Source organism: Rhinolophus ferrumequinum, chromosome 2 (genome assembly GCF_004115265.2).
Source record: "Rhinolophus ferrumequinum isolate MPI-CBG mRhiFer1 chromosome 2, mRhiFer1_v1.p, whole genome shotgun sequence".
NCBI lineage: Eukaryota > Metazoa > Chordata > Mammalia > Chiroptera > Rhinolophidae > Rhinolophus > Rhinolophus ferrumequinum.
This window is the reverse complement of record NC_046285.1, coordinates 49,546,507-49,567,243: the sequence shown is the minus strand read 5'-3', so window position 1 is coordinate 49,567,243 and position 20,737 is coordinate 49,546,507. Positions and strand designations below refer to the sequence as shown.

At 44.9% G+C, this 20,737-nt stretch overlaps 1 protein-coding gene across 1 annotated transcript in view; it reads left to right on the top strand.

The window, feature by feature from the left end:
* Nucleotides 1-20,737, top strand: part of SLC12A8 (solute carrier family 12 member 8) — a 126,392-nt gene that overhangs the window by 72,209 nt on the left and 33,446 nt on the right. Inside the window, exons 7-9 of the mRNA XM_033090567.1 lie at nucleotides 1,314-1,427; nucleotides 16,112-16,199; nucleotides 17,655-17,742. Of these exons, the coding sequence (XP_032946458.1) occupies nucleotides 1,314-1,427; nucleotides 16,112-16,199; nucleotides 17,655-17,742 (290 nt within the window). The remainder of the gene's footprint in view (nucleotides 1-1,313; nucleotides 1,428-16,111; nucleotides 16,200-17,654; nucleotides 17,743-20,737) is intronic.

The following is a 20,737-nucleotide window of genomic DNA, read 5'->3' as shown; positions in this document are numbered from 1 at the left end:
GGACCTGCAAGGAGGAGACTCTGTCATCACAGGTCGAGGCATTGGCTGTGGAGAGAGGAATGAGCGCCCACCCTCTGGTTGCAGGGATTGATGAAAAAAAGGGTAGGATGGGCTTCTCTAGGACTGTACTTAACAGGAACAAACCAACTCATTCTCAGAGATGAGATTCAGAAGCAGAAGCTGGATACCCTGGGTGTTCCTGAGCCCAAGAACACTTCACTGGTCTTAAAATTCCACAACCCCCTAACATGTCTATAGATGCTGTTCAAAGTGACCTCCTTTGACAAAGAAGCAAAGTGCCTGTAGGATTAAAATCACTTGAAAAATTTCATTCAAGTCAATGTACAAAATGTTTAAAATGCTTTGAAGAAATCGGATCTGAGATGTTCCTTCTATAAAGTAATCTGTGAACAAGTCAAACTGAAAGCATGGAAGCAAGATATGCCTGCAGCCAAGATCTAAGAGAAAGATTCTTTTCACAGTGACCCATATTTGCGACCTACCTGCTGTGTCCCAGGTGCAGGGCTTGACTGTGGTGGACAGAGAGGTGTAAGACTGAATTTCTTGCCCCAAGGAGTCTAGTAGGAGAAAGACCGAATGGCTAGTCCTGGTGTCAAGGCACTTAACGATGGGGGAATTCATTCTGATTAGAGAGTTCACGTAAAGCCCAGAGGAATCCACATGTGAGACGGGCTTGAAGAGTGAGCAGGACACTGATGGTCAGACATGTAGGAGAAAGGTCTGGAAGGCAGGGGACACAGGGATGGGGCCGAGATGGTGTTCTTGGGAAGAGTTGTTGGTGTGACTGTTGGGAGAGGAAAAGGCCAAGGATGAATAGGAAGTGGTGGGAGGTTGCCAGGCTGGAGAGGGCTTTGACATTCATCTTAAAGAGTTTAGACTTTATTCTGTAGCTAATGCGTTCCCATGTGAAGGTTTCTGAGCAGAGAGGTAACTTAATTTTTTAAATTAACAGCAAACACATAAATAAATGCTCATTGAAAAATTTCAGCTGCACTGACGTTTATAAGCAAAAAAATGAAAATGCTCCCATTCCCAGAGGTAACTATTGTTATCCTTCATGTTATTTAATCTACCTGTATCTGCATAGGTAGATACCTCAAAGTCAAGCCTAGAAGTGGGAAGGACGATGGTTCTGTCAGACCTTCTCTCTGTCTCTCTGTCTCTCTCTCACACATACCCACACCCACACCCATGTTTTAACATTTAAAATTACATAAAATAGGACTGTAATCTAGGGAAGCCTGTGCTGTCTCTTATCACTTGGCTCATTTCGCTGTCCTTGTATGTTTCAGAACATGGTTTTGTTGGATATTCACCGGAACTGCTGCAGAACAACACTCTGCCAGACTACAGCCCTGGGGAGTCCTTTTTCACTGTCTTTGGGGTGTTCTTCCCAGCAGCGACAGGTATTGTAATGTGGATTCTTTTTCAGGCTCACATTAGGGATATAAATACTTGGTTCCCAAAACTCAGAGTCATAATTGACCTTCGTGTGCTCCTAGAATGTGTATCTGACTGTAGAGACGGCCTTGGCTTTGATGAAAAAAATCTATCATTGAATAATAACAGTTTACCTGCTTATAATTCCCGAAGGCCTCCAACATGATTTAATCCTCCTTAACCTCTATACTTACGTATTGACACCTCTTGGGGAAGTTAGTAGAGGGGGTATACTTCTCTTAGGGCTGAGCGGGATGGACTCCTTAGCAGGACAAGCTGCCTTTCTACCCTGGAATGAGTGTAAACTTGGTCTAGAACTCCCTTCCCCTGTCCCCTGACCCCTCCGTCTTCTCCCCTGGGACGGGAGAAACACTACTTTCTTTTCTCGCCTCTGGGTGTGGACGAAACCAGGATCCCAGGGGCACTGAAGGAATCTCTGTAGCCTACCTTCCTCACTTTCCCGTTCTGAAGTGACCCAGGAGGAGCCTTCCACTGCTGAGGTCCCCATAGAGCTCTGGTCTCATGCTGGGGCCCTGGCTTGGAAGGCAGTAAGCTAACATGCTGATCAAATGACCGACCCATAAGAAATAACCATTTGCTGGAGACTGAGCTTGTCCCCAGGGCACAGACTCAACAGTATTTCACTCTTGATCAGGCTGTGTGGATGCCCTGGAGTGTTGCTGATTTTATCTCCTTATCCGCCTCTCCTTTTCCCTCTGCCTTCCTATACATGGCCATTTCCTTGCTTGTAATCTCCCCAAATAGGATAGGGGTAGAAAAAGGGAGGAGAGGCTACTAGAATATAGAAAATTTAAAAGATTGTTGGTACCAAATATTGGCAAGGGTAGGGAGAAACTGGAACTCTCATACACTGCTGATGGGAACATAAAATGGTACTACCATTTTGGAAAACAGTTTGATGGTTTCTTAAAAGTTAAACACAAATAGCCCGCCATTCTACTTCTAGTGACCTACTGCAGAGAAATGAAAACATGTGTCCATATAAAGACACAAAAATTCAAAGCAGCTTAATTTGTAATAGTCCAAAACTGGAAACAACACCAATATTCATCAACACATGAGTAAATAATCAAATTATGGCATCATCATACAATATAAACTACTCATCAATAAAAAGGTATGAACTACATGCAACAATATAGATGAATCTCAAAATAATTATGGTGTATGAATGAAGACAATAGAAGAGTACCTTTTACAAAAAATAAAATTGTAAAATCTCCATTTACGTAAGATTCTAGAAAATGCAAACTATAGAAATAGCAGACCAGTGGATGCCTGGAAATGGGGGTGAGGGAAGCAGGAGGCGGGGGTATGAGGAAATTTCGGGGGATGAAAAAATACATTCCTGACTATGGTGATGTTTTTATAGGTGTGTTCGTGTCACAACTTTTCAGATTGTTACCCTTTAAACATGTGCAGCTTATCGTGTGTCAGTTATGCTTCCGTAAAACTGTTAGAATGAAAGAAAGTGAACAACTTTAATCACCCTTCCTCAAGCCGTCCGTTTTCTCCCTCTAGCAGTGGCCCCATTTCTCTTCTCTTTGCAGCCAGACACCAGAGCTTTGTCTGTGCCCCCATCTCCGTGTTCCTGCCCCCTGCTCACTCTTTCACCCTCTCCTTTTGCAAGTCCCAGCCTGTCTCCCCAGGGAAATGATTCCTTCCAAAGTCTTCAGTCATCACCACGTGACTCCATTCCAGGGGCGTTAAAAATGTGCAGTGTGTTTGGCCTCTTCCAGCATCCCATTGCCTCCATTTCTCTTGCCTTTTGGGGCGCAGCACCCTGCTTGTCTCCCTCCTTTCTGACTTGCCCATAGAGGTGCACCCTCGTCTGCCTGCCCGTTAAATGTTGGGGTTCCTCAGGCTGTGTCTTCTTTCTCTGCTGTTTACTTTGGAATCTCATCCCTGCCCATTGTTCAGCGACCACCGACAAAGCTGATGACTCCCAAATTGTACCTCTAGCCCGGACTGCTCTAAGCTGCACGTCATGTTTCAGTTGCCTGCATCACATCTTCTCTTGGGTATCTCAGACCCAACATGTTCAGAACCAAACCCGTGCCACCTTTCCCCCAACTGCTGCTTCTCCTCTACTCCTGATCTCAGGAAATGGCACCTGCATCCAGTCAATTGCTCGTGCCAGCAGTGGGGAGTAATTCATGATACCTTCCTTTTTCTTACCAATACCCTCCAAGTCCTATCAGTTGTACCTTCTAAAGGATGTACTTCCTTGACTGCTATTCTGTCAGTACCACCTGACCACTCTGGTCCAAGCTTCATCTCTCACCTGGATCACTGCAGTGGCCTCCTACCTGATGCCCCTTGAGGTTTGGCCACAGGCATGAGCGTGGAGCTGGACTTCAGCAGTGGCAGGTAGAATCCTGGTCCTCAAATCCGGGTGTGCCAGAAATAGTGCATTTCTTTCATTTTTATGAATTGAAAAGAGAGTCAGTCTCCAAGCCTTCATTTTTCCAGGATGACTGAACACTGATGTCAATCATTGTTCATTCCTCTGCCTTCCCCTGCTATTCTGTTCCAGGGTCTTAGGGTCTTACCAAGTACCAACGCATGTTAGGGGACTCTGGCTCATCATCGGTACACAGAGCTAGGCCTTCCCATTTTCTAGGTTCATGCTCTCTGCTGCTTCGGAGCCACTTTTGGGGACCAGAAATCTGCTAAGCCTGGGAACCCTCTGCTTAGAGTCTATGCATTTCCCAGACCTTAATTTCTGAGGTCTGGCTCGACGCCCTCTAGTGCTGCCAGGCAGTGGGCCCCAGGTCCTCACTGCTCCAAATCCTGTGGGTTTTTCTCTCCTTGCCCCCAGCTCCAGCAGCAATTTACTTTTCTAATACTGGGGACACTCCTGTCCAGGGCCAATTTTGTGGGTATAAACCTGTGCGGACACAGTGTTGCAAGCTCAGGAGGGCCTCAGACTTGGTTTAATGCTTTACTGTTGCTAAAATTCTGAATGATTTTTGTACAAGGGATGCTGTCATTTTACTTGCACTGGATCCTGCAAACTCTGTTTCTGTCTCCCCTATGCTTTCCCTAACCATTCTGCGGCTTCTTTTCTATTTCTTTGATCCTCTAAAATCTCCTAAGGGCCCAGGCTTTTGAGAAACAGAACCCCAAACAGCATGGAGGCGTGTTCTACTTCTTCCCTCCCGCATAGCACCCCAAGGCAATAAAATACAGTTGACCTTTGAACAACACGGCTTTGAACTGCTCAGGTCCCCTGAAATGCAGATTTTTTTTCAATAAATGCATACAGTACTGTAAATGTATTTTCCTTATGATTTTCTTTTCTCTAACGTACTTTACTGTAAGAACACAGTATATAATACATATGACATACAAAATATGTGTTCAGTGTTTATGTTCTCGGTAAGGCTTCTGGTCAAAGTAGGATAGTAGTAGTTAAGTTTTGGGGGAGTCAAAAGTTATACACAGACTTTTGACTGCTGGGGGGTAAATGCCTCCAATCCCCTTGTTCAAGGGTCAACCAATAAGTCAACTTCCTCTCCAGTGGACAGAAAAGGAAAGGAGGAAATAAAATAGAGGGAATTTTTTTAAAAGTTAATATCTGAAAACATTTTCCAGCTCCCCCTCCCCCTGTCCACCTTCTGACTCCCTGACACAGATGGCTCACGCATTCAACGGGCATCCCACCGAGGTGTTTCCTTGGGCCTGATGCTGAGTTCCATTGCCAAGTTAGGAACCCCTGGGCGCAGATGCCAGGTTAACAGTTACACCTGAGGCAGGGCTGTGGGCCTCCTTGGCTGGCAGCACCCTAGTGTGTGTGCTTTTCAGGCAGCCGTAGGAAGTTGCCTCAGTAATGTGACCTGGCTGGACTCCCTGCACGCTGCTCCCACAGCTTCCCTCTTTGGTCTCCCCAGACCCTGAATCTTAGTAAGAGAGGGGGTGCCTGGTCTGAGAGGGGGCAGGTGGTGACAAGCCAGCCCTTCAGCACTTTTCTTTTCAGGCAAGAATTAGGTTTGAAGACGCCACTCAGCAGCCTAGAGTTTGAACTGGACTGATATGTGAGGTCAGTTAGTCCAGCGACTGTCAGCTTTTTGTCTTTTAATCCATATTTGTTTTTGATAATTATACTAAAAAACTCACACTAGAAATTCTGAGATGCCTCCCTGGACCAGACAGGGGTAGCTTTGTCCTCCTTTTGAGGAGGATTACTACCTAAGAGTATTAGGCAAGCTTTATTTTCTGTGGTTTAAATTATGAAAATAATTTTTGTAATGTTCCAAATATAAAGTTATAATATTGAACATACTGTCTACAAAGGTTTCTTTTACCCCACTCCTCTTAGGTGATGTGCTTCCCTGTCCCTTCCACGCCCCTCAGCCCAAACAGGTTGAGAATCACTGATCTGATCCTTTGACCAACTGGGAAAAAAGGAGCACAGAGTTTCGGAAGGATTGCTAAAGGTCACGCAGCTAATTAGTGACCCAAGTTGGGCCACCATCCTGCTGTGAAGGGTTGCCTCCCCTCACTCTCTCTCTGTTTTCCAGGGGCCTCAATATAAACACCGTAAGCAGGGTGAACAATTTGTATCACTTGGCTTTCCCCTGGCAGATGTTCTGCTGAACTATGAATGATTGGCAGTTTCCATGGTGATGGATTTGCCAAGGATTAGCTCCGAGTGAGTCATGGCTGGGGCTCTCTCCAACGCCATCCTCTTCTGGAACAAGAGAACCTCCAGGCTGTGGAGAGGGGCGAGAAGTTTGGAAGAACAAACACTTTAGTCTCCCCACCCTGTGTCTCTATCTCTGGCCAGAGACATATTATGTAGGTTGCTTCAGAGATTTTATTCCCAAGGGCAGGAGACTTCCTGGGAACAGCAGCTGAAGACTAGGTTTTGGTGGCTCCTCTGGATTTAGGAAGCAAGTCCTTTTGTCCTTCTGTCCTTCTGACTGCACTCCACCACACCCTGTGGTAGTGGCTGCAGGGTGGGGCTGGGGCCTTGGAGTAGACTCTGCATTTGCTTTGTTTTTAAAAGTACTTTCCTTCTCCAAGCTGTACCACTGAACTTTCCCTGAAAAACAAACATCTCTCCCTATAGGATTCAGTCCCTCTCTCTCTCTCTGTCTGTCTCTCTCTCTCTCCCTCTCTCTTTCTCTCTCTTTCACATACACACACACACACACACACACACACACACACACACACACACGAGCGTGCACATACACACACTCTTGTGGCCACTCCAGGGATCTGAGACCACAATGCATGGAGGAGCTAGGAAACGGAAATTTACTGGGAATCATACCAGTGTGTGAAGTCATGTAACCCCTGTCCCCAAATCTCAGACTTACTGGAAGGGACAAGGGCCTGTTGTGGTTGACCACACCCAGCATAAAAATGTAGCAGAGAAACCAACAGCCTTTACCAGAATGTCCAGAGCACCTTTGGTCAAGAGCCGCGCTATTTCTGTGACGTCCTTGACTTCTCTGGGTCTGATTCCCTCCCCGCTCACACACACACCCCGAGAAGCCCTCTGGATCAGGGGCATCTCCAGGAGCGTCAGGCGGGGCCTCAGGGCCCGCCCCACCTCCAGCCTACCTCCTGCATCCCTCCCCTCCCAAGCATGTCCTCAGTCTCCCACGTTATGTCCTATACGTGACACAACGACGACTCTCTAGGCCAGAATGGGGCCCTGGTTTAAGGAACAGAGAGACCCAAGTAAGGACAACTTGAAGATAGGGCTCACCTCACTTCACTCCGATGGACTTCTGAGCAGGAGCAGGAGAAAAACGAAGGGAGCTTTATAATTATTATACATGTTTATTTTTATAATTTTATATGCAGAGTTCATTTATAATTTTATCAAAATTGTTATAAATACCTATAGTAATCATATCATTACAGTAGCTTCTCTGTCAGGCACGGTGCTGAGCACTTTAGATGGAGTCTTTCCTTTAAACCCCACCACAGCCCCACTGGTTCCGGCAGAGGCAGATTTCCCAGGAAGCCAAGGAAACCTAGTCAGGATCCCTCACTTCTGTGAGCACCTTCTAAAGTTCTGTTCCTAAGTTCATGTTTATAATGCTGAATTTTTTTCAAAAAGTTTCAAGCCCCATAAAACCTGGATGCTTCCATAGGTTCTATTATTAATCTAATTTGCAGATGAGGTAACAAAGGCAAGAGAAATTTCCCCAAGATCACCTAGAAAATAAGTGGTGAACCTCATTGCTTGATATGTACTTTGGAGAGAAGGCTAGAAGACAGGACACACACATGTCTGGAGCATTCGCGACTCAGAAGCCAACAAATCTCTCTTGAGTCCCGGTGTTTGTCTGTCCCAGCAGAATCTCTAAGGAATTAGAGGGTCAGAGACTGACAAGTTCTGCCTCCAAGAATAGAGTGAAGAGGGGATGAATGATTTTTCCAGAAAGAGCAGAACAAAACACCAGTCAGCCAAGTGTGGAGAAGGAGTGGGGTTTGGAGCTAAGGTGGAAGGTAAGGAGAAGCTGCCAGAGTCCTTAGGAGCCCAAGGGACTTGTGGGTGAGGAATGGAGCCCATCCTTCCGGAGTGGGTATTTATTTATACCTACTAAGTGCCAAGTTAGTTCATTCTAACTTTCCAACAGTCCTGCAGGGTAAATAATCTTACCCCTGTTTATGGATGAGGCTCAGAACCACGCTGCCTCCAAACAGTGTTAAACTCCTTTCATCCAACGAAAAAAGGCAACAGGTAAGATTTGGGCAACTTTAGTGCAGGGATATCCTACCTTAATTAAAAAGAAAAATAATAAATCCATCAGCTTAAAAAAAGGTAGAAAATAGGCAGCAGAGAATCAATTAAGCTATAAATGGAAAGAGAAAATTAAAGGTTTCTGAGGACACAGATTTGGATTGAAAAACTCCCAGGAGGAAGCTTGGAAGTTTCTTGAGAAAGTAGGTAGTCCTTTAAAAAAACGACTAACAGAAACCATAAAATCTATGGAAAAGTATTAGGCTTCCCCACCCCCCCACCCCCGCTTTCTCCCCCGCATACTAATTCTCATTTTCAGGAATAAAAAAGAAAATAGGGTGAGAAGTAGGATTGTGATAACAGACAAGAAGTGAAGACTTTGATCTTTGTGTGCCGTGGTTGGCTAAGGGGGCAGGGAAATAAAGGAGATGACCGTTATCTGGCAAATGCTGGTAAATAAGTGGTTACCTGACCTTTATACTGGTTATTCTAACCAAGAGCTTATTTTTGAGATCTATAAGGGATCAGTTTTTCTCCTGGCCATCCATGTCCGTTGTCAGATGAAACGTTACAGCCAGGGCACCAAGCCCAAACCCCCTGTTACTCGGTGCCACCCACCGAAACTGTAGGCATAATGTCAAAGCCCCGGAGGCTATGGATGCTGCTGGAGGTTTAGCCTCGTAAATCTAACTGGTAAAGTGATGGCCAACACCATCTTACTTAGATGTACTAAAGCTGAGACAATCAAGATATGCTACGAGGCCATAGCACTAAGGCAGGAGACCAAGTCAGAAAGGTTCAACCTAGGAAGGGAGGCTGTTTACCTCAGTCACATACATGGTAACAATGTGCAGACTGTATCATCATCAGGCTCCAGGGAGAAATGTGGTTTAGCGTCAAGTGTTAGCTGCTTCCTGGAACTGCAGTGTGAGACCTGCGACGAGGGGAAATGCCCTCTACCAGGCATAGATTAGTAATTCGGAACTGGTGATGGAAGTACCTGTGGGTAAACCAATGCGTGGTGCCAGTTATGACTGATAAGTGCAGCCTTCTTGTGGGGGAGGTAACCCCAAATTAATCATGCAGTTTACTCTGTTTTAAAAAGGGAAATCCAAGGAAAGCATGGGTGTTAGAAAGAAATGGAGAGACTGTAGGACGTAGTGGAAAGAACACTGACTTGAGATCAGGAAACTTGTGGATTAATGCTGGTTCTGCTAACAATTAGATCAAAAACTTGGGCGGAGTCGCTTTTCCTGTTGGGGCCTCAGTTTCCTCATCTGAAGAAATAAAAGGGTGGAGCTGATCTTAACATCTTTCAGCTTTAAGAATCATTGATTCCAAATAGCCATTTTAAGCTATTTTAGATACCCTGCCAGGAAAAGTATAAAGATAGTAATTACAAAACGGACACTTGGTGTTTCCCAAACTGTGTTCCATAGAACACTAATAATGAATAAAATGTTTTAATTTAAAATAGTGTTAAATTATCAAAATAAGCTTTTGGAAACACTGTGTGCTACATTTCTCTTCTTAGAAATCGACACTGAAAATTAGCGTATTACAGGCACTCGTAAGTCTAACAGTAAGAACCTCTCTAATCTTTTTTAAAAATGTAGTATTTGTACAAACATCTGGCCACGAATGCTCTGGGGAACAGTCTGTTCCACGACACCCGAAATCTAGCTCTAACATGAACAATAACATTTTAAAATTGCACCAGAAGCAGCAAGAAAGCAAACTAGAGAATCTTTATAACATATGACAAGCATGGGCAAAAAATACTAAATCCAAAGAACTTTTCTAGATCTAACTGGCAAGCAAGACATTTATAATTCACCAGAACTAGAGATCATCTGCTCAAGAGTCGTCTGGTCACACAAGGGCAGAATTCTGGAAGCAGCAGCCACACAGTGCAAGCCAATCTGACCAGTGTCACACATCACCCACGTGACCCCAGGAGGAGTCACCCACGAGCAGCTCCCATTTCCTCGTCTCTGGCGTTTCGTGTCTGTAGTACTGACTACCTACTTTCCGGCTTCTCTGTTTTGTCTCAAAAGCCAACTTCCTAGCTGTCTGGGTCTGGCCCATTCCAGAGGGCGGCCTGTGTCATTGGCAGGCCCTTCTCCTCCCACTGACTGCGATCCCGGGGTACCCCATACCGGGCCAGCGAGGAGGACCTACAATCGAAGGCTGGGTCATTGGCTGTGTAAGGGATTGTGAGAAAAAAGAAGGGGTTTGTTGTGAACACCGAAACTGTTTGGAAGCAGGAAGCAACTAGGATCAATCAATCATTTTCCCAGACGGAAGTATATATTATAGCAGTGGAGTTCTCGTAGATCTTCATTCACTAACTTCTGTAAATAATCTGAAGGAAGGTATACAAAATGACATGGCAGCGTAGAGGAGGTGCTAAAATGGCAAAGAATAAATAGCAGCCGGTCATCTCACAAAGCTGAATGAAGGGGCATCAAATTGCCAGGGCTTGGGGGCAGAGGGAGGCCCCTGCTGTGGGAGGCAATGTGGGCAGGCAGGTGAGGCACCAGCACACCTGGTGATGGGTGGGGACTTTGGCAGAGGGTCAGACTTGGGGAGGTCTAGGAAGGGGCGGTGTTAGTGGGGCGTCAGGCAAACAGAGATCTGGCCAGGGATTGTTCTGGCAGCAAGTAGTGGGGCCCTAGGCCTTGAGCATAGCCTCAGTGACAGGACCTGGTCCCAGGAGCACTGGTCAGAGTAAGGCAGGCCCTGGGAATGCCTTGTTTTGATCCCAATAAGACCTGCACGTGATAAAAAATGAAATTGTACGGAAGTGCTTGTGACAATAAAGCAATAGTATCCCACTCCACCCTTTACCATTCCAAATACTCCTCCATAGGGGCAACCACTTTTAATCATTTTCAGTACTTTGAGAGCTAACTGCATTACCAAGCCATATGCCTGTACCTCTAACTTGATTAGTCAAAGTCAGACATAATCTATTGGCTCTGTGCTAAGAAATAGGAGAGGTTAGCTAATTTACATGTTCCTCCACCCACTTCTCAGTTTTTGATACTAGTTATATTTTCATTTTTCTTTTTGATTACTTTTATAACTTTAAATCGTGTATTTGAATCTCTGTTATTTTATCAATTCTAGGCTACATCCTTTCGCTCATTGTTGGTGTGGGAAATTGAGATTCTATGTTGTGTTTTAAGATTAATGTATTAGAGTCATATTTTATGCGTAAAATATTTTTTACAAGGAATGTTTTAGTTATCTCAAGGGACTCCTTAATTTTAAGGGAATCTGCATAATCCTTTTATATTTGCATTTTAGAGCAATATCAGGGCCATAACAACTTGATTATTAGCAGGTGAGTAGGCAAAATCCCATGAAAACTGTAGTTTACAACTTTAAGTGAACAAACACAGTTTCTCTCTCACACACGTACACACATACTCAAAGCTATTAAAAATTATTTTTTGTCTTAAGATTAAAAGTCAACAGTCTTTGTAACTTTAAAGACAAACTGTTCGATATTCTTGGAAATTTCTTAGCACTTAGAAATTCCCCTTTATGATGACAAAGTATAGAATAAGCATAGAGTTAACTTAAAATGTATCGCCACTGGTATATAAACATTTTCTAGACTTTTCCTTATCTACCTAACACATTTAACGGTTAGCTCTCCTTTCAGATTTTCTTATTAAACTGATTGAAGCTTGTTAACATTTAAGCCAGTTCCGAGCGAAGGTCATGGGACCTACATTTTGTTTCCTACTCTACAACAACAAAACTAGTAGTGCTTTTTCTCTTCTCTCTACTTCTCCCTCTTGTCACTTCCTAATATTGGTTAGCGATAGCTTTACTTTCACTGCACTAAGCTAGATAATATTTGTATTCTATTTTGTAGCTATAGTTATGTCCTCCGTACTTTGTCTATTGGTCAGTTGTTAGAAGTTAAATAACAATACACATCTGCACTATTATGACTATGTAGCTGTTGTTCATTGAAGAGCAAAGTAGTAGGCTAGAGTTCTATTCCTTTTGCTGTGATTATGATGATGATGATGTCCTTGTGTCACTTAGGGGACAACCGTTCCTAACATCATGGCCAAATGGGTCAGTGTTCCTAAATGTCATTGGTTGTTTAAAATCATGTCACATTTTAATTTGTTCATATTTAGACCTTGATTTTCTTGTTTACTTTTCCTGGAGTTTCAATAGCCCTTTTCTTGCCATAGTACACAGTCAGCATAGCCTTAAAATCGTTCAGTTTGTTAATCATACTGCCCATTGTGTTGACTTCAATTCCTATCCAGAGGCATCCCTCTTGGGGCCTCCATCCTTCAGCTCCAATTTCTGATGGTTTCTCTGCTGTACACCTGTTATTCTGGGACTTTATTCCATTCCTGACTTATCACCACTGTTTTCTGAATCTCATGGTTTCCTCCTTTATGGTTTACATACTCATTTTGCTGGAGTACATGCTTTAGAATCTTCCTCAGAAATGGCATGTGAGAGGTAAATTTTCTGAGCCCTTGTTTGCTTAACTTTACTTTCACTTAATTGGTAATCTGCCTACAATGCTAATTTCAAAATAACTTTTCCTCAGAATTTAAAATCAGTGCTCCATTGTTTTCTAGCATTCAGTGTTGCTGATAAGACGTCTGATGCTAGTCTAATTTTTGTTCCTTTGTAAGTGTTCAGTTTTTATCTTTGGAAATATTTAGTACTTCTCCTGAAATTACACAATGATGCATTTAGGTGTGGAGGGATTTGTTGTTGTTGTTGTTCTTTGTGTTGTCTACTTTATGAGATATTTCAACCTGAAGGCTGGTGTTTTTTTCAGTTTGGAGACACTTACCAGTTATTTTCTTTTGTTTTCTCTATTCTCTCTTTCTGGATCTCCTATTAGTTGGATGTTGTAACTCCAGGATTCCTCCTGTATTCTATTCTTTGCTCAAATTTTCTACCCCTTTATCTTTCTGTTCTACATTCTGGGATATATATTTAAGTTTATCTTTTAGATCTTTATTGCATTTTTAATTTAGTGATCATGTTTTTGATTTCCAAAAAGTTTTTCTTGTTCTTGGATTATTTTTTTGTTTTTCATGGCGTCTTTCTTTATAGATTGAATATTTTTCATGGATGTGTCTGGAACTGCTAGTGTTTCCTTCAAAATTCTCTTCTGTGTCCTGATTTATATGTTTCTTTCAGCCCAGGTTGTTCTATTTTTATATGCACATATCTGTGTGTTTGTTGCTGGTTTTCATCACATGCCTGACAATCTTTAGTTGCTGGTGTGGATTCCCTGCTGTAGTGTGTATAGGTCTGTTTTCCTGATAGGACTCTCCCTTCATGTGAAAGCTGACTGCAGCACGTTTATGAGAATGGCTGGTTCTGAGGAGGCTTCATTTGGGAGCAAACATCCACATTCGCAGCCCTGGTTTTCCTTGGGCAGTTTATTCAGATCCTTTAGAGAAGAATTCCAAGGCTTTCTTTTCCTTCCCTTTCACTCTGTATCATTTTCTACTTTTTCCGTGTGCCAGACATGTGTAGAAACTTTTCATCTACTTAAACTTTTCATCATCCCAATCCGAGTTGCTTATAGGCATGTATCCCTTTTTTCCTTTTGCTACCCTTTTAATAGGCTCTTGGGAGAGAGGGGAATAAGAAGAAAGAAAATGTGCCTAACGTGCCATTTTAAGCAAAAAGCCTTTTAAAAATTATTTTTCCATCATTTAAAAATGATCACTGTAGCAAATGGAAATATATAGACAAGTAGTTTTTTCATCACCCAGAAACAACATTGTGAACAATTTGAAACATATTCTTGTTCCTTTTTCTATGCATCTATCTATTCATGTTTTTTTTATATAACAAAGGGATCATACCATATGTTCTGTTTTCTAATATGCTTCTGAAAATGAAACAATAGCTTTTAAATACCTTTCCATGTCATAACATATCCCTGACTATTGGAGACCTGGTATTTATTGAAAGATGTCACCCCAATAAATTAAAAAAAAAAGAAAGATGTATCATCACTTACTTAGCCAATCTGCTGTTTTTAGAAATTAAATTGTTTCTATTTTACACTATTATAAATAAGCATTTACGAGGTGTGATTGAAAAATACGGTGAATGTTTAAATTAAAAGAAATTATTACAATAAAAGACACATTGCCATTAATCCCCCTCAAAATAACCACCCTCGCTTCAAACACACTTAACCCATTCTTCTTGCCACATTCTGAAGCAGTCCTGGAAGTCCTCTTTCATGGGAGTCTTTACTTTATCCTCCATCATGACAACGCTCTGTGTCACACATTGCTTCTGGTACGGCAATTTCTGTCAAATAAAAACATTATGGTGTGTCCTCATCTACCTTATTCACTGGATCTGGTACAACTTCTGGCTCTTCCCCAAAGTCAAAATGACCATGAGAGGAAAACGTCTTGAATCAATTCAGCACATCGAGGCAGCCACGACAGTGCAACTAAAGACACTCACGGAAGAGGACTTCCAGAACTGCTTCAGAAAGTGGCAAGAACAATGGGATAAGTATGTTTGAAGCGAGGGGGCGTATTTTGAGGGGGATTAATGACAATGTGTCTTTTACTGTAATAATTTTTTTTTAAATTTAAACATTCACCATATTGTTTGATCACACCTCGTATAAATACTTTTGGCTAAATCTTTACTCTTATCTGTTGACTATTTACTTAGGATAAAATCCTAGTAGTGGAATTGCTGGGTCAAAGTACATGCAGGTACCAGTCTTGGTCCAACATTCAGGATACTCTTTGAAATAGCCCCACTTGAACTTTCTGGCCCCATACTTTCACTTCACTCTATTTGAGCTTCCTTAAGCATTAGAGCAGAGGTGTTAAGAGGTTAAGAGCGTAATTATCAGAGTCAGAAAGGCCAGGGTTGAATCATAGCTTTTGCCACTTACTGAACGTGTGCCCTTAGGCTACTTTAATTAACCTCTTTGAGAACTAGTTTCCTTTTCTATAAAACGGGGGAAATAATTTTACTTTTCTGATGTGGCTGTTGTGGGATTAAACAAAATAAAAAAGAGCACAGGTAAAGCACGTAGCACTGGCCTGACAGGTGAAAGTTTCATAAATCTGTATTGATGGAGTCAGATCCACTCCTCCTCCTACGCCTGTGCAAAGTCTGTCTTCTAGTCCACATTTGAGAGATGCACCCACCCTCGGTGAGGCTTTCCTGACCTGGCTGGTAGAGTTCTTGTGGGCAGGACCCGCATTTGATGTGCAGAACACATCCTTGGTGTCTCTGTCTCCCTTCCTCTCTCTGGACACCATCCTGCACTGTGCCTTCTTTCTCCATTATCACAAATTCCTTCTCATGCGTGTACTTGGTGAGTAGCAGTGATGACAGGACTCGGTGTTGGTAGCATCAGGATAATTCTGTGGAATTTGTTTAGGGCCCTTTGGCAGCGCAGGAGATTTGAGCGTGGTCTCTGGCTCTGACTACTGGGTGGGACCTGCCCCAGGGACACCTGAACCCCAGTGTGGTCAGTGGGCTGCGGAGGCAGTGAACTCTGCTGAGCAGGCAGCAGCAGGCGGTTTGCTGAGGCTGAGCCTCCCAAGACTGTTAACCGGTGGAAGGCAGAGCTCATTATGCATCCTTGGGACCTTTGTGCAGCCTGCCAGAGACCTGCGTTGCCCTCATTACTTTGCACTGGGCCATAAGATGCGTTTGGGCTTTCCTCTCGAGCGTCACCCAACCCACAAAGGTCCTTTTCATGCCTGCGGATGCCTCCCTAGTTGTTAGGGGAGATTGAGAAGCTTGGTTTGCAAAGAGCTACAGCTGGGAGGGCTTACCGTGGGATAGCGTCCAGGAGGGGACCCTGAGGAGGGGAAGGTGATTTGGGGAGTACCCTGCTCACCGTTCTCCCATCTGGATGTCTTTCAGGAGTCATGGCCGGCTTCAACATGGGGGGTGACCTCAGGGAGCCCGCTGCCAGCATCCCCCTAGGCTCCCTCGCAGCTGTTGGCATCTCGTAAGTTCCCCTCGGTGGCAATCAGCTGGAGAGAGGGAGAGAAAACTCCAGGCAGAAGAGGGGATTGGCCCCTTTGTTCTGAGAGTGCCCCAACTGTGACCAATCTTTTACATATTCCAATCCTCCTTTTAACACTCAGCCAGCTGGAAAATGCAAGTCTGGTGGGTTTAGACGATTGCCCTTTCATACCCCCTGCCTGGGAATGCAAGGAAACGGGTTACTAGTACAGACCGGATCCTTTCTTTCCATTCTCCTCAGTCTCCTGCCTCCCCCTCCCGCACCCCCATTTTGAATTTGGGGATTTTTTTAAACCATTGAGTTTCCAGGATCACTGGAGGGAGCCTACAGAGGAAGGGCTTTGCAATCAGACAGATTAGAATTTGCATCTCAGCTCTGCCGCTGATGGGCTGCATGACTTTGGGCCATTAACTTAGCTCTCTGAGCCTCTTGTTTCTTTTCTGTAAAATGGAACAATGAGAATATGTAGGCTCTGTAGATTGTAGAGGAGATACTGTGTGTAAAGGCACGCAGTAGGAGCTCAGAGACTGGTCCTCCTTCCCCTAGCTAGCTTCCCCTCTCTACTCCAAGGCTGTCAGACTTCCTGGGTGTGAGATCACACCATGCCACCCACACGAGGAGGGTGGGTGGTGTTGGGTCTGTTTCTGACCTTCTAGAATCTTCTGTTTTCTTTCTGTACCACGAGATAAAGTTTCTCTGCCTTCATTGGGTGGGTGTGAAAGGCATTGAAATTGCAGACATGACCATGACTTGATAAAGTAGAAGTGCCTGCATTATTTTAACCATGACATTTAAAAAATATTAATATATGTATTTCACAAATGCTGCATTTGCGCTTAGCTTACTGTCATGGCACCGTTGCTCCTCACCAGCCACGCAGCATCAGTCTATTTTGTGCTAAGAAACTGAAGTCAACTGAGAGAGAGAGTCGGGAGTTAGGAAGGAAAGAAAAGAAAGAACCCTATCTTATTTTTGGTCAGAACTAGGAGGTCCCAGGAGGAACCTTTGGCCCATCCTCTTGCTGCCCAGATGGGAATGAGGCCACAGAGATCACGGGACTTGTTCAAGGTCATAGGGCATCTGGGGGCAGAGCCAGGTCACTGCAGGCCTTTTCACACTTGGCTTGGCTCTCTATCATCTGGGAGCCAAAAAACAGCAGGACTTAGAGGCCTGAAAGATCATCCACTTGTTCTCCCTATGGAATGAAGGGCTGAGGACTGCCAGTCAACCCTGGCCTGAATCCTGCCTGGCAAGCTAGAGGTACAGAGAGTGACCCCCGCCCCCAGACAAACTAGGGAGGCTCATGACCAGCCCTTCTCTTTCCTTGAGACAGGTCCCCGTGGGAACATGAAGGTGGACTGGGGTGGGTTGGGACGGGGTTGGCGAAGGTGGGGGCAGGGAGAGGGGAGCTCTGTTCTGCTCTTGGCTGTTTTGTAGGTGGTTTCTGTACATCGTCTTTGTCTTCCTGCTTGGCGCCATCTGCACCCGTGAGGCCCTTCGCTATGACTTCCTAATAGCTGAAAAGGTGGGTGAGTCCTGGACTAACCAGAATGCTCCATGTGGTGAGTCATTTATTTGTTCCCGTCGAGAAACGGCTGCCTGCCCCTTGCAGTCCTGCCTGGGAATCCATATAATCTTGGGCTCAGGATGGAAAGGTGGCGGGGGAAACATGGGAAAGTTAGAGGTTCTTCTCATGGATCCCTAGAAAAAGGTAACAACACCTGGAAAGGTATGTGCACCCAGGTGACTAAATAATGGACAAAAAAATCAGCACAAACACAGAATCTTTTCACCTGAAATCCAGCTCAACCAGCCCTTCATTTTTGCCATTAGCCTCACTTTCCACTATGAGCTGAATGTGTTGCTCACAAGCAGGTAAGAAAGAGACTGATGGACAGAGCAGAGGGTGGCAAGGTGGAGGGAGGTGGTGGAAGCCCAGTACCAGGGTGACAGCCTGGGGGAGGCATGCAGGAGGCCCCCCTCCTCTGAGGACCTGATCTCTCAGGTTCTCCACACAGGGTGGGACAGGGAGATTTGGCTGTAACAGCTTAGTTTCTATCGCTGCACATCCTGCCCTGAAAAGATTAGCGAATTCCTCACGTTCCACAGCTGCCCCTGAGCAGGCTGGAGGTCATGTGACGGTCACGGACGCTCATTTGGCATCTCTGGAACCCAGGAGAATAAGGTTTCCAGACACTTTTCTGGAAAACCCCCCCAAACTCCTACCTTCCCCTAAGTTGGAGGAAAAGTGGACTTCGAGATTCCATCATTTATCCGAGAAACGTGGAAGGTTAGAGAGCCTCTCTTACTCAGTAACTCCTGAGTATCTCTGTTCAAATTGTAGGTAAAAGTACCCTTTCCTATTGGTGTGGGGCTTTGCAAAGCAGCCTTGCTGATCTTCATGTAGGGAGGGCGGCCACTGCTTGGGGCAACCTGGGGCAGGAAGCTCTAACTGACTTCCTAGAGCTCCATTTTGGCTTGTTTCACGCACTAGCACAGGTTTATTTTTAAGGCAAGTAGCTGCTGCTATGAAGGTGCTGTTTGTTTTCAGGGGTCTTGACCTTACCACGAAGGCAGGTTTCGAAAGGGGGAGCAGTTCAGGCCCACCTTCCAGGGCCCAAGGTCTTAGACCACCCCCCGCCCCCCCCAGTGAGCAAGGTTTGCTCTCAGGACAGGAATCTATGCCCCTCATTTATGCCTGCGTGCTGGCTTTCATCGTGAGTTTCATCTCCCAGGGGCCTTTTCTCTAATTGTGGAATGAAAAGCTTGGCTGCCATAGAGGAATCAAAGGCCTCAGGGAACAGCAGAGCCTTTGATCAGGGGGAACTGCCTGCTGTCTGCTGCTTGCCAGTGGCTAGCTGGCTGCCTGCTTCTAAGCCTGGTTCCTTTCTAGTGGATTCCCTCACAGAGGTCTTTCAACCATCAGAGACTCTGCTCTGGGTGGAATGGGGCACATGATCCTCTGCTGGGGCTCCTCTCTCCCCTTTTTCCGTGCTTTGCATGGAAGCTAAGAATGGATACGTGGGAGGGCAGGCATCCTGTATCCAAGGAAGGTCACAACAGCACGAGAGTAAAAACATCTCCATGGACAGCACAGGGGAGCCTGTGTGGGTGGAAATTCCACCACTAATAGTAGACACATCCACGGGGGAAGCTTGTTGGGAATGCCACCTGTCTCAGACCGTGAAACAGGTAGGCAAGTGCTTAGCTGGTTGGGGGCATGTGCTCACCCAGGCCTGGCAATAATATGTAGGAATGTCATGCACACACAAGGGTGAGAGGCGGACAGTTAGTTTTTGGAGAGCATGAGAGACGGTTTCCTGGATGTGGAGTTGTAAAGCCTATAAAGGAAGGAAAGATCCTGTTCTTGGTTCCCAGTAGCAAACGGGCTGGTGCAGCAAGTAACCAAGCAAGGCAACTCCAAAAGAGCAGCAGCCTGGTGTGCTATCCCCCCAAAGCCCCCTCCACAGTGGGGACCACACAGGATTCCCCTCCCAAAACATCGAACCTCGGCTTTTCTCTTTTCCTGTCCTCTGGCATCCTTCCTTGGGACTGACTGGGCTGCAATAGCAGAAACTCTAAGCAGGCAGTGAGTTGGGTCACAGTACCTGGAGAATGGGAGGGTGTGACAGGAAGAGGTTGGAAGGTACAAGCGCGCAGTCTTAGGTGGTCACCAGCCCCGACCTACCAGCTTGATGTGGTTTTAATAAACTGCTCATCATGGATGTGCCTCGTGGCTACGGCCTCAATTCTGAGCCCATCCATATCCGAGCTTTCCTAGCCCTGAGGAAGCAAGGCCTCTTTGGTCTGGTGTGCGTGCCCTTCCGGGCACAGACTAGGCCCAGGCTCCATCACACTGCGCTTGGCCCTGGTTCTCACGAAGCTCCTCCATGCACGTCTCTCTCTTCCTCTGGAGTGTGTTCTGCCAGAACAATTCTCTTCACTGGCTGCCGGCTGTGCTGGATTCCTTTCCACTGACCTGCAGCTGCTCAGTTCATCTGTTCCTTTCTGGGTTTCCTGCAGCTTCTCTGAGGTATTTCTAATTATTTGGCTTCCCAGCCCACAGTTTCTCTAAGAATTTCCTTTCTTGCTTTATGTCCCTACCCCACAGAAACTTTTTCCTGGCTCTCAGGTGTCAGTCTCAGTAATGCTTTGCTTTCTAAAAAATCTTGAGTACATTGTGGTGGCTCTAAGGTAATCATTGTAAAGCACGATATCTAATACATAGTAGGTGCTTCTTAAATGTTTACTCCCTCCACACTCCTTATGGGGATATCCTCACAGATAGGACATATTTTAGGGAGAGGCCCATTTTCTTTTTCCTTCAAATGCACCATGTTTAACTGAATAAGAAAAGCTAAAAAGTCAATCCCAATATTACTCAGTTATACAAGAAGGAATTGTATAAAGAGCAAGTATTAGTAGGGGTAAACGTAAATAGATTAAATGATTGTTTCGGAATAAACTTGTATACAGTGGCTTTTATATAACAAAAAGATCAAGTCCTTTAGGACCCCTGG